The sequence below is a fragment of the Nymphaea colorata genome, chromosome 7 (assembly GCF_008831285.2).
Source record: "Nymphaea colorata isolate Beijing-Zhang1983 chromosome 7, ASM883128v2, whole genome shotgun sequence".
Lineage (NCBI taxonomy): Eukaryota > Viridiplantae > Streptophyta > Magnoliopsida > Nymphaeales > Nymphaeaceae > Nymphaea > Nymphaea colorata.
Window position 1 is genome coordinate 16,439,876 of NC_045144.1, and position 12,732 is coordinate 16,452,607.

The 12,732-nt window shown below is 38.4% G+C and overlaps 1 protein-coding gene across 1 annotated transcript; it reads left to right on the forward strand.

Annotated features, from left to right (window-relative positions):
* The first annotated feature begins 408 nt into the window (after window positions 1-408).
* LOC116256978 (UDP-glycosyltransferase 74D1-like) lies at window positions 409-2,533 on the forward strand. Its single transcript, XM_031633542.1, has one exon. The coding sequence runs from the start codon at window positions 849-851 to the stop codon at window positions 2,241-2,243; it is 1,395 nt and encodes a 464-aa protein (XP_031489402.1). The 5' UTR covers window positions 409-848; the 3' UTR covers window positions 2,244-2,533.
* Window positions 2,534-12,732: the final 10,199 nt, after the last annotated feature.

Consider the following 12,732-nt stretch of genomic DNA (forward strand, 5'->3'; position numbering starts at 1 on the left):
TGGCTCTAAATGAACGATGAATGCTCAAGTTCTTTCTCGCCGAATGATAGGTTTTTTTCCCCCTTTTTGCTTTCAAATTGATGAGAAACCCTCCGCCACTCGATTTTGCAGAAAGAAGTTATAAACAAACAGAGAATAGAATAATTCTGATGTGTAGAAAGATCGAGTGTCTCTGCTTTATGCTTATCAATGCCTGCTAACGATGGCTAAACATTTACAACGATAAAATGTATGGTATAAGAGAGGCTCCCTCCGCAAGTTTCAGCAGAACGTTAAAAAGAACGGCATTGGAGAGGGAACCGGCGAATAAATAATGCGCTTACGATAGGGTAAATAAAATATCACTCACACATTTTTAACTATAGAAAAACATCTTGGGATAAGGTTCCTCTGAGCAATAGGTAAATGAAAATTGATCTGTTATGAACTTTCTGAATTTATTTCTTGAACAAAATTTTGTTCATGTCCAACCACAAAAGTGAGTGGACTTCTGTGATCCTGCATGAACCTCCAATTGCTAGTTTGACAAAACAGGCTGAGGCACGTATGAAGAATTTGAGAACTTTTACAGAGACCACTTGTTCAACTAAAGGCAAAGTTTCGGCCCCAGCATTAAATTTTCTCTGCAGAATTCCTGCTACGACAAGGCGTAGCTTTCAGTCTTTTAGCAGGAACCAGATCGTGATCAGTACACACGCGAGGTCGATTCTAGCAGGCAGCCAAAAATCAAGAGAAACGAGTGGCCATCGGCACCTTTCCTTGATCACCATCATTTGTTCCTCAGTCCCCATATAAAGAGGCATTCGGCTAGCAAACAAAGAGCAGAAAGAAATCCAGATTCAGAGAAGATGGTGAGAGGCAACAGTGGCTCCGCTCCCCACGTCTTCCTCCTCGCCTACCCTGCCCATGGCCACATCAACCCCATGCTCCAGCTCGCCTGCCGCCTCTCCTGCTCTTCATCTCTCTCAGTGATGTTCATCTCCGCTGAAGATGCCATAACTTCGATACTCGAATCAGGGGAGGCCCCAAAACTCCCCAACCTCCATTTTGAGTCCTTCCCTTCCTGCACACTCACCAAAGGTTCATCGATCGACGACCATCTTGCCGGCGTCCGCAGAGAATCATCTAGCTGCCTCTGCAGCCTCATGAAGAAGCACATCCCAACTTGCATCATCTATGATTTCAGCATGCCTTGGGTGCTAGAAATCACAAGACCGCTAGGGATATTCTCTGCGTCATTCTTCACCCAATCTTCCACTGTTTACGCCCTGTATTATCTTCACTACCACGGTCAGGTCTCGGACAAGGCCCTGCTCGAGTTGGGGAGCTTGGACTTCCATGATTTCCCTTCTCCCCTGCAACCTACCAACAAGCACCCTGCTCTCACGCCTTTGCTCCTTGATCGGTTCACCAATTGCAGCGAGCCCACTTGGGTGTTGGTCAATTCCTTTGACGAGCTCGAATCCGAGGCGGTAAAGTTCATGTTCCCCAGGAGGGCGCTCATGACTCTCGGGCCCCTTCTCCATCCGGCTTACTTCCACAGACATGGCGACCAAACAAGCATCTGCAATGGCGGGAGGGTGAAAGAATGCATTGAATGGCTGGACGGGAAGGAAAGGGGCTCTGTGGTGTATGTTTCATTTGGGAGCATATTGGGGCTGAGTGATGAGCAAATGGAGGAGTTGGCATGGGGGCTGAAAGACAGCAAGAGGCCCTTCTTATGGGTAGCGAAGACCCCAAAAGATAAGATAGAAGGGCATGGGGGAAACAGGGTGCCTGATGGGTTCAGAGAAGAAGCAGGCGAGCAGGGCCTGGTGGTGCCATGGTGCCCTCAACTGGAAGTGCTGAACCACCCTGCAATTGGGTGCTTTGTGAGCCATTGTGGGTGGAACTCTACCCTGGAGAGCCTCTGCATGGGGGTGCCAATGGTGGCCATTCCACAGTGGCTGGATCAGCCCACCAATGCGAAGCTTGTAGACGATGTTTGGAGGGTTGGGGTGAGGCCGATGGCGGACCAGAGAGGGCTGGTGAGCAGGGAGGAGTTGCAGAGGTGCCTGAGCGCAGTGATGCACGGTGAGGGCAAGGAAGGCAGGTCGGAGGCCAGGGCTAGTGCATCTCAGTGGAGAGAAAGGGCCAGGGCAGCGATCGGTGAGAGTGGGTCTTCGTCGAGAAACTTTGAGGAGCTTGTGAGCAAGATTCATGGACGTCGATCTGTGGTTCAAGCAGAGGCACTGTTTGGATGACGATGGCGACTGTATGAATGGATAAACTTTACTGCAACGACAGCAATGGGAGATGGGAAATAATTGAAATTTTCTTTTCGGTTTGCTACACGACAAGCTAACCGAAGAATTTCACCCTTTTTTCTACTCCAAAAGTCAGATGAGCAATGAATTCTGCAAAAGCTTTCTTTAACATAACATTTCCTTAGAAGACAACTTCAACTTCTCCCCTGTATGGATTGAGAATCTCAGCCTATGTTGTCCTATTTCAATGTTTTGAAGATCAATAATTAGAGGCAAATTTTATATAACTTATATTGATCAAGTGCGTGACACAATGAACGATACTGCCAGTTTGTGTAAGATGGTGACCTTTTGTCACGGCATATGACTAAAGATGAAGACAAACTTGTTAGGTTTCGATTCTTAATTTAAGATAAATATTGGCGTGTTACATGACATCATATATATAACTTTTCCTGTTCTTCAACTTAGGAAGTCTTCAATCATATCTTCAAGTTCTCCGTCTTCATGCTGCCTGAGAATCTCTATTGACCTTTATTTAAAAAAAAAAATTATATGCACAAAAAGGCCTACTTGAGCATTCATTTTAATTATGCACCTACTTGTTTTACTGGGTGTATAAAGGCTGCGCCGAGTTGGCTGTCGACCTGTTAGAGTGTGGAACCTTGATGCCACTTGATAGGATTCCTTAATTTTGTAAGGCTGTTGTTGTAATTTGTTGTTTTAGATGTTCTCATAGCAAAATGTACATACAAAACTATTATATCTATCTGTCTTAACAATTATAACAACTCTTGTATTAACCCGAGTTCCAGTTCTCTTTTGGGCTCGATAGTTGAAATTCAATTCGGGCTTGACTAGTCACCATCAATGGAATTCAATTCTATTAACTTTTTTTGCTTTTTGTTTAAAAAAGAGGCGTAGTATAGCTGGTTATCTTGAAAGACAGGTAGGTAGACGCTACATTTTTAGTTTGATTCTTGTATGTGCTACTTTTTTGGTTGGCGGCATGTGCGACACTCAAATTAAAGAATGTGTCGTTATGACAACCAAAGTTTCAAAGTAACCCTGCATCCCAAAGATAAGAAAAAGACTTGTGTACCACCATTAGCTTTTGTACCAAAACTTACAAGAGCACCACCAGATGAAAGTCCAGACAGAAAAATGTTAGGATTTAGATCAACATAACTTAACATTCTTTAATCTTTACATTTCTTTTTACGACACTTGCTCGCTACCTTTTCCTTTTTCGTATATTTGCATTTTTAATGAAAATTGCAGGGTGGCTCCAACCTTTATTGAGTAAAATGTGTGCGTTGTGTGAGTATATATATATATCTATATATATATATATATATATCTATATATATATATATATATATATATATATATATGTTAAATTACTTGAAATTGAAAATGTATAGTGGAGCAACACTTCCTAATGTGATTCGATGGGTCCATTTGGGCACTTGGTCAAGTCGCCTTGATGGGCTTAGTAGGCAAAATCATTGCAATATTGACTCCGCTTGAACCCAAATGCCAAAACAGTTCTTGATCATGTGTGCGGGCCGAACACGTGTGTATTCATGTAGCCAGTTGCTCAAACGAACCTACACAACTTAATTTACTTAGGCCCTTGGAAATTTTACTTTATTACATACTGGTGCCCTTCAAGCATCACGTAAATGAGTTCGAGCCGAGTCATTTGCTTAACAAGTCGAGTTCGAGTTCATGAGTTGACTCGTTCAAATAATCGAATTGAGTTCAAGCTTAACACATAACTACCGAGTTGAGCTCGAGCATCAATCGAGTTAGTCGAGCCTTAATCAAGTCGACATATTCAAATGAGTTTATGAGCCTTAACACGTAACAATAAATATCAATTCTATTCAAACGAGTTTGTCGAACCTTAATCGAGTCGAGCTTGAACTTAACACGTAACGATGAATATCAATTCTATTCAAACAAATTTGTTGAGTCTAGCTCGAGCTCAACACGTAACGATGAATATCAATTTTATTTGAACGAGTTTGTCGAGCCTTAATTGAGTGGAGCTCGATCTCAACAAGTAACTGCTGAACCGAGCTTAAGTTGTTTCTGTCGAGCTTGAGGTTTTATTAGTCGAGCCGAGTTCGAGCTGACTGAACTGAGGCTCGACTCAGCTCATGTTCACCCCTACCATCAAGCAAGGGCGGTTGGGGTGTTAAGGCATTTCACTTGCAACAAAAAAACATAAAACCATAGGATGCGTAACAACATTCTACCATCACAGTTGGAATACCCTAATTGACAACCTGTTCTGCCCTTTGTGCCCTTTGTGCCCTTGAGAAGTGGTATAGATTTTTTTTTTTTTCCTGAGAGGAGGGGCACCAAAGAAAAATTGCACAGGGTCTATATGTTTTGCAAAATTTTTATAGAGGCCAGCATAAAATTTTTGGCTTCCAAAATTTAAGTGGAGGCCACTTGGCCCCTACTGGTCCCCCGGATCTACCTTTATCTCAAGCATGGTATTTAAAATTTTTAAATGATTTAAAAATAGACCGCCGCCTATTAGCAGGGTTCAGCTAAAAAATTCTAGTTCTGCCACTAGCATTGCAGTCTCAATTGCTCCAAACTTGATAATGTAAGCAATTTTAACACACGTATATGTGTGAATATATATGACCTGCACAAGATGAGATATGACATAAATAGCTTATAATCGTTCTTGTTAGGGATGTTAACGGGTCCGATTTGAATCAGATACTTTAATGTATCTGCTTTAACATATTCATATACTCGGATCCAAATTCAGATTCGAATAAAAATGAAAAAGAGTCATATCCGAATTTGAAATCTAAATATGATTTTTACATTCATATCTGAATCAAAATATAAACTTTAAATCAAATCCAATCTATTTTCAAAACGTAAAAGCATTGATGTAGGACATTTATTTAAAACCAAAGCTGATCCAAATCCGAACGACAAGATATTTATGAGTATCCAAATCCTAATCCAACCAGATGTCATTTCTTACAACCAAATCCGATCTGATTTCTTAATGGGACATTAATTTTTGTTCATATCCGATTTCTCGAAAAATTAAATCCCATATGGGATTCAAATCTTTTGAAATCTCTGGTATCATGTGACCTTAGTAGCTACTAATTAAACTAATATATAATTGAAAAATCTTATACGTAAACATGGCTCATATAAGACAAACAAATCCAATGAAATATATATGAAAATCATGCGAACCATTATCCGATCAGTTCAAAGATATGGACGTGCATGGCCCACTTGTATGTGGCTTATCAGCAACTCCACTAGCCACAATTTCCATGATGACAAAACCTTGGAGAGTTAGCGCGCGTTTCATTTTATGAGTGGCCATCAAACACGACACGCACTAAACTTCAAGTTCTTATATATATATATATGTGTGTGTGTGTATAAAAGTCCAAGTATTTCTTGTTAAGCGAGGTCCTCATCTCTTATATTAGTAATTCAAGATTGCGGCTATTCTAACTCACATTTTGTGAATGTCTGGATGATATGAAAATTAGACTCGGTTCGATTGCAATGTTGCATTTCTGTGAGTTTGATTTCAAAGAAAATGAGATTTTCAACATGCTGTAAGATTTTGTGAATGGTAGCATTTGTATTTCTTTCTGAAAAGTTAGTACTAGTAAAGTTGCTGTAGGATAGGATCATGAATTATTATATACAAGTCCATCATATAAAACAATCATATCGAGAAGTTTTATATGTTCTCGGTGCATGCTGCCCCCCCGGAAGAGATTTTTTGTTTGGTTGTTCTTTATTAAAGACAAAAAGTTAAGCATAGTGCTGGAGTTGAGATGGTGGACCACCCAAAGTGGCCATTGTATAAGAAAGGTAATATACCACTAGTGGGGTGGGGACATGTATCATGGCAATATATCCGATTTGAATCAGATATCCGACCGATTTAATCAGAAAAAATCGAGAAAAAATTTAATATCCGATTAAGAAATCAGATCAGATTCAGATTTAATAAATGGCATGCGATCGGATTTGGATTTGGATTCGGATATACATAAATATCTGATCAGATTCAGATAAGGATTCAGATCTGATTCATTTTTAAACAAATAAACTGTATCTAATACTATTAAATTTTGAAAATTGACAAAATTTCATTCAAAATTCGGGTTCAGGTTCGGATATAAATATAAAAATCGGATTCAGATCGGATTCATAATGTAAAATCGGATTTCAGATTCGGATTCAGATATGACTTTTCTTTATTCGAATTTGAATCCAAACTCGAATCCGAATATGTGAATATCCGAAAAAAGCAGATATGATTAAGGACATATCTGATCCGAATAAGATCCGTTGACATCCCTAGAGACAGGCGGGGTCTCGGCAAAACGTATTCCCCACAAAACCACTCTCAAACCTTAATTCAATGGTTGGACCTGGGTCCAATTATATGGGGCAGCCCCACAAGACTCTAGGTCACTGCTGAGTGCCCACTATCCACCACTGTTCGAAACAAAAAGTGAATAAGTTTTATATATTTAGTGCTTCATGATTTTTTTTTTTTTGGCTCTGGCCCTGACTATTGCATTCTAAACCTTTTCTCTCTTTTCTTGTATTTCTCTCTCTTTGTGTGTGTGTGGAAATGCATGTTTCATGCATGGCATAGTTATCTTATGTATCTGAGCCATGAACAAATATGCAAATTACGATATATTATAGTAATGAATAGAAGATGTCGAGAAAGCATCACAAGAGCAAATAATAGACGTATACCAACCAGTCTGATTTTTCAATTTCACGTGAAGGTCAACAAGGTCCTTCATATTGTAGTGATGCAAGCTAAGGATAATGGTTGTGTTTGCTGAGGCAAACCACTTGTTCAAATCATAAAGTAAAGAGAGATATCTTATGATAGGAACACTCAATGATGGATTCACAGGTGGCGCTTGTGTGTGTTCAATTGAACACCAACCTGAAAGATTCCTTCTCTCTGCCCCTCCATCATCATCATCTTGAAGATCGAATTAAAATTTCTAAATAATTTCTAAATTTTGACAAGGGTCGAAATATCATTTTTTAAAATTTTTATATAAAACCAGTGAAATTTTATAAAATTTAAGTTTTTTTTTTTTAAAAAAAAAAGGTGGGGCCAAGGCCCACACGGGCCCCCACTTGGCTCCGCCCAGCTAAACATTTTTATTACTATGAGAATCAAGGCAAGTGGATAGGGGCCGGTAGACTTAGATAATATGGGAGGCAATGTCTATGAAAGGCATTTCATCAGATGTAAGGGATTTCACTGAACATGCTAAGAGTAACATAAAATGAACAACAAACATATATATATCAGTAGCAGAGTTAAGGGGGGCGCTAAGTAAAAGACTTTCAGATCTTCAAAGGCACCACTGGCATAAATGAGCAAGTTTTGTAAAGGAAAACTATAAAAATAAAAACTTTTTTGCAAGGTTTGGTGTGGGCAACTGCCCACACATGCCTATATGTGGCTCTACTAGTGTATGTATACACACTCCAATTTAACTTTGCACGGACTAGCCTTATCCATATAGTCATATCAAGTCAGATGCAATAGATACATATAGATTTTATCTTACCATATAAGAAGCCAGTGGTTGAGGTTTCTTTGTCCGAATGGACATACTAATAAATGTCACTATCAAGCAAGCCTAGACCACAATTCTAAACATTTCTTTCTCTTTTCTCCTTTTGTCCTTATCCAAAAGAGTGCCGTCTATTTCAATAGGGTGAGTTGGTGATGGCTGGGATCAAGAAGATACACACAACAACTTCTTGCTTTATTTGCGACAAAAATTGGTAAACATCAATTAAAATTCCCTACCCGAACCCGAACCTTGAAATTGTGAAATTTCAAGGGCTAGCTTGAATTTTTTGAAAATTTACGATGCATAATTTGATTTTCCACAAACTCGTGGAATTTGTGTTTATGATTAAATTTCATTAATGGACATGAAATCTGCTAACCGTGTTCTCTCTCTTTTCCTTTCCCCAAAATGGTTCTTCTTCTTATTGATTTGGTACTTTAGTTTTCTCAATCGTTTGAGTAACTTAGGTTGTGCTCTTATGCTTTCAGGCAGTTGGATTTCGAGAATCGGACGTAGTTCAGCGAGTTTGTAACTTTTTGGCATCTATAATTTGTTTTATTGACTCAGTTTTGGAAGAGAAAGTGGATTAAAAATGTCATTCTCTTCGTTTCGCTTGACAATGGATCTCTAGCCACTGGTTTTGGATTAACGAACTTCTGCTGTTGTCTTTGCACCCACTCTGATCGATTCCCGTAATCGTAAACTTAATATGACTATTTTGAGTGACGGGGTTTATACTGCCAATGGGCAATGGCTTTTATAATCCTTTGTAAGCTATTGCTAATAACTCGTTCGGATGCACTATGTAATGGGCATCAACGGGTTTCCTCGAAAAATTATTCAGGTCCAACAAGCAAGAGAAGTTTTTTCTGGAGATTTTCTTCCAATCCAATAAAAATGCCTTGGATTTGGAAGAGGTGAAACCATTTTGTAGAATTTTCGTGAATTTCTTTTTCTTGAACTTCCATTTGTAGGCACAAGTGTTTAACTATCACTCATTTCTGAAAGTAACAGGATTGGAGGAGATGACGATGATGGTGAAATAAACTTCGAGGGCCTTGTTTTCATTCCCTCCTGCACGTGCCGTGCAGCAGCAGTAGAACCCTTCTTCCCAAACGCTCCCTCCTTCCCCTCTTTCCATCTACTGTTTTCCAAGGAAAATCTATCTTATAAAATGAAAAAAATGTTCTGAAAATGGAAATGGCATTGGTTCTTGAATTTTGACCTACACATGAAGTAACATTTCATATTTACAGTTATGTGGCACCTTCCTTCAGCAACGACTTATTCAAAGCAGATGGAACAGAATCTGGTAGTACCCAGTTACATTTTTGAAACAAGAACAAAGTTACATCACGCCTCTTAATCACATTTTCTTCTACATCTTCATCAAAGATGCACCTCATTCATAACTTTTCTATGAAAAAGGGATATCACTGATCTGATCTGCCAGAAAATGGAGAAAAGAAAGAATTGAGCATCGGCTATGGGCAAGGAAAAAAGCATTAAGGGCAGATTAAGACAGAGGTTAGTATGTTCGATCAGTAGTGCGATGACAGTATCACAGGTGGAAAAGAACGGTTAAAGGAGAGGTGCAAAGTGTGTGGACACGAAGACCTGACCTTTGATCGAATCACAATCTTGACATTCTGCAGCTCTGCTTTCCTTGTTAAGGCATAAGCAGACAGGGGCAGCTGTGGTGCATTCTTTAGCTAGACGAAGTAAAACATTTTAAAATCCTCTTATGTTTCCTGTTAAAATTATAAGCATATCAAAGTCTTGTAGATGCATGGGTCAACAATTATACACAGGGGCGGAGCCAGGATTTTTTCTCAGGACGGGCCGAACGGTCCAACGAACTATAATACATTATATATATATATATATACTCACACACTTTAGATATTTGCAAACCACAGTGTAGTAGAAGTGAACATATATCGTATAAAATTGCCACGTCATGAACATGAAGTACGACCTGTCCTACGGCATATTTTAATAATTGTTTGTGTCATTAGCACAAAACACGATTTGTCCTAAACAGATAAGGTGCTCTATTTCTATTAGAGTGACGTAGGTGTGAACATAAAGTGGACATACAAATATCACAACAAAAATATAGCAAACAAAGACATCTATAAACTAGAAAACCAAAATAAATATTACTTACCTAAAACAAGCATTTTTGCATTCTTTCTATACAATACAATCAGTTTTTGCCTTTATTTTTATTGAAAATAGTTCCATATTATTCACCTGCACAACAAAATGTAAATAAAAGATATATCATTTATTATTGCAACTAAATAATAACTCAAATAAACATTAACATAAAGAAGATGCAACAAAATACTTTACCTATTGTAATTGTGCTCTACGACTTTTCATCTAACATTTTCTTCATCCAACAAAATACCTTTTGGACTAGAACAACCAACATTTTGGTCTTCTCTCCCTCTTCGTTTTCTCCCTCTTGGTTTTCTCTCAATTGATCAATAACTTGTTTCTTTTTGAAATAATCTTGAATATTTTTCTTCATTTTCTCAATAAGCTAGCACAAAAAATCTGAAATTTAAAATAGACAATAAGAGTTATACACATCGAAGAAAGTACTAAAATTTTAACTTATGGAAAACATAAATTTAGAACCAACAACTTTATAAACAATAGATAAAAAAGACAATTTACCTGTTGAACCTCTTGCACTATGTAGAACAATGAAGAGTTGTTTTCTCTCCTCACTAACTTGCTTTTCGAATTACCACGAGTGGAGTGAAGTCTGAAAAATGAAACAAAGAATGATTTTAGGCCTTTATGAAGCTATTTTTATAAATTCCTACAAATGCATTTATGAAGCTACTTTTGTTCAAATGCAAGGCAAAGTAACTCAGTTGTGACAATCAAAGTTGAAGAAATAGTAAAATGATAGCACTTATAAGCAAGAACTGTAACTGATCACCAGTAAAGAATCCCATTGGCAAACAGGAAACATATGAAGTATCTCAGTAAGATCTAAGCTGCACTTCACAGTTCACACACTCGTCATAACTCTTTGAGTCAAATCTAGAAAAACATGAAGCCATCTATTGCTTTCTACAAGCCTCAAAAATCAAAACCTCTATTCAACCAAGTATACAGACTACAGTCATATGATTTCAAATAACCAAACATGGAAAACAAGAAACAAAAAGCTACATAAGGTGTGAGATTTCTAGAAGATTAAATGGTTCCCACTAAATATCAACCAATAATTATTTGGGAAAAGCATTCAATTGCTAAGGGAGAAAACATTGTTTTGCAAATCAGATTGCTAGCCCTTAATTCCATGTCAGAGAAAACCTGTTAAGTTATGTCTGAAATGGCTACCAATGTGTCCTTTTTTATGGAGAAAAATAAAAATTTCAAGGCTTCTTTCAGCTATTCAAATGTATATGTGCCCATATTCTTATCATGTTCAAGTGGTTGGAGTTTGCAACTGAATTGATTCAGCTCCATAGAAGCTTGTTCTTATCATAATTTGGTCTGTATCTATCTAACCCAGCCTTAAAAATAAAAATTTTTCTCATTTCATAATGATGAAATTGCTGCAAGTCCCCTTTATAAGGAAGTTCCAATGTTAATTTTATCTACTTATGTGATTGTATGGGGTATTGCCGCTGAAATTAAAAAGAATGCCATGGGTACTAAAAACATGACTGCAAAGTAAAAAACATGCGAGAAGCCGAGAACGGCAGCCATCAATGAAGCATTGAAGCCCATAAACAGTTAGTGGATGTAGGGAAAAATCTGCCAAGCCACGTTAAGATTATGTTCACAAAACATCAAAATCCTAGAAATTAAGACTAGGAAAAATAAATCACGGCCAGAAAAGTCATGGAAAACAATGAAACTGTGAAAGATCAAGGTTAAAAAATAAATAATGTGCATAATAGAAATTAGAAACCCACCATAGAAAAAAGAAAAATGACAGAAAAGGTTAACAGAAAATGGCCCCACGGCCCCCACCATATTTCACTAAGCAACAAAAATCAACACCAACAGGTCCAACAGACCAACACCATTATAGTAAAGAATGGAAGAAAGTCAGGAAATGGCCCCACCTCTTCCTGAAGCCAGCAGCGACCAGCGTGCTCGTGCTCAGTGCCTGTTGTCTCTTCCTTTTCATCTCTCCTGCAGGCTGCAGAGTCGCAGACCTTCTCCAGTGCTCGTTAGTCGGTTTAGGTAGTCGCCTAGTCGGTGCTCCCTTTTTTTCTTCTAGGCCACTGCTATCAGACCCTCTTCCTCTCTCTTTGTCCTGGTTTTCTCTCCTTCGTGCGTTTTCCCTTTTTTGAAAACCTAGGCCAAGCAAAAGTGGGGCGGGCCATGGCCATGGAGTTGGAGTTCGATTCGGGTAGGGCCAATTTAAACCCGGATCTAAATACTACATAGAAGCTCTAAAATTTTCAAATTTTTATAATTAAATTTTTTTTTCCTCCGCCTGGGGTAGGGCCATGGCCCAGGCGCCCCCCCCCCCCCCCCCCTCCGCCACTGATTATACATAACTTATAAGAAACACTTGGAACCGAACAAAATGTTACCTATAAGTACATTTCGAACACAATTGCAAGCCTTTCAACTTCTGTTCAGAATACAGTAAAATTAGACAAAAAAGACACTTGATAAAGTCAGAAGAAAAGTGGAAGAAAGCTTGCCTTTACCATATCATGTTATTGAAAGCAAAAGAGAGAGTACTCAATTTTAACATGGTTCGGTACTCTGTACCTACATCCACGGTAGCTCTCAAAAGTATGAGAGACACACTATATGCATTGTTTAAATACAAGATGTATGACAAGGAGATTTACAATTAATGT

Excerpts from the sequence above, each read along its gene's own strand:
- LOC116256978 (XM_031633542.1), top strand. The coding sequence starts at position 849 with ATGGTGAGAGGCAACAGTGGCTCCGCTCCCCACGTCTTCCTCCTCGCC.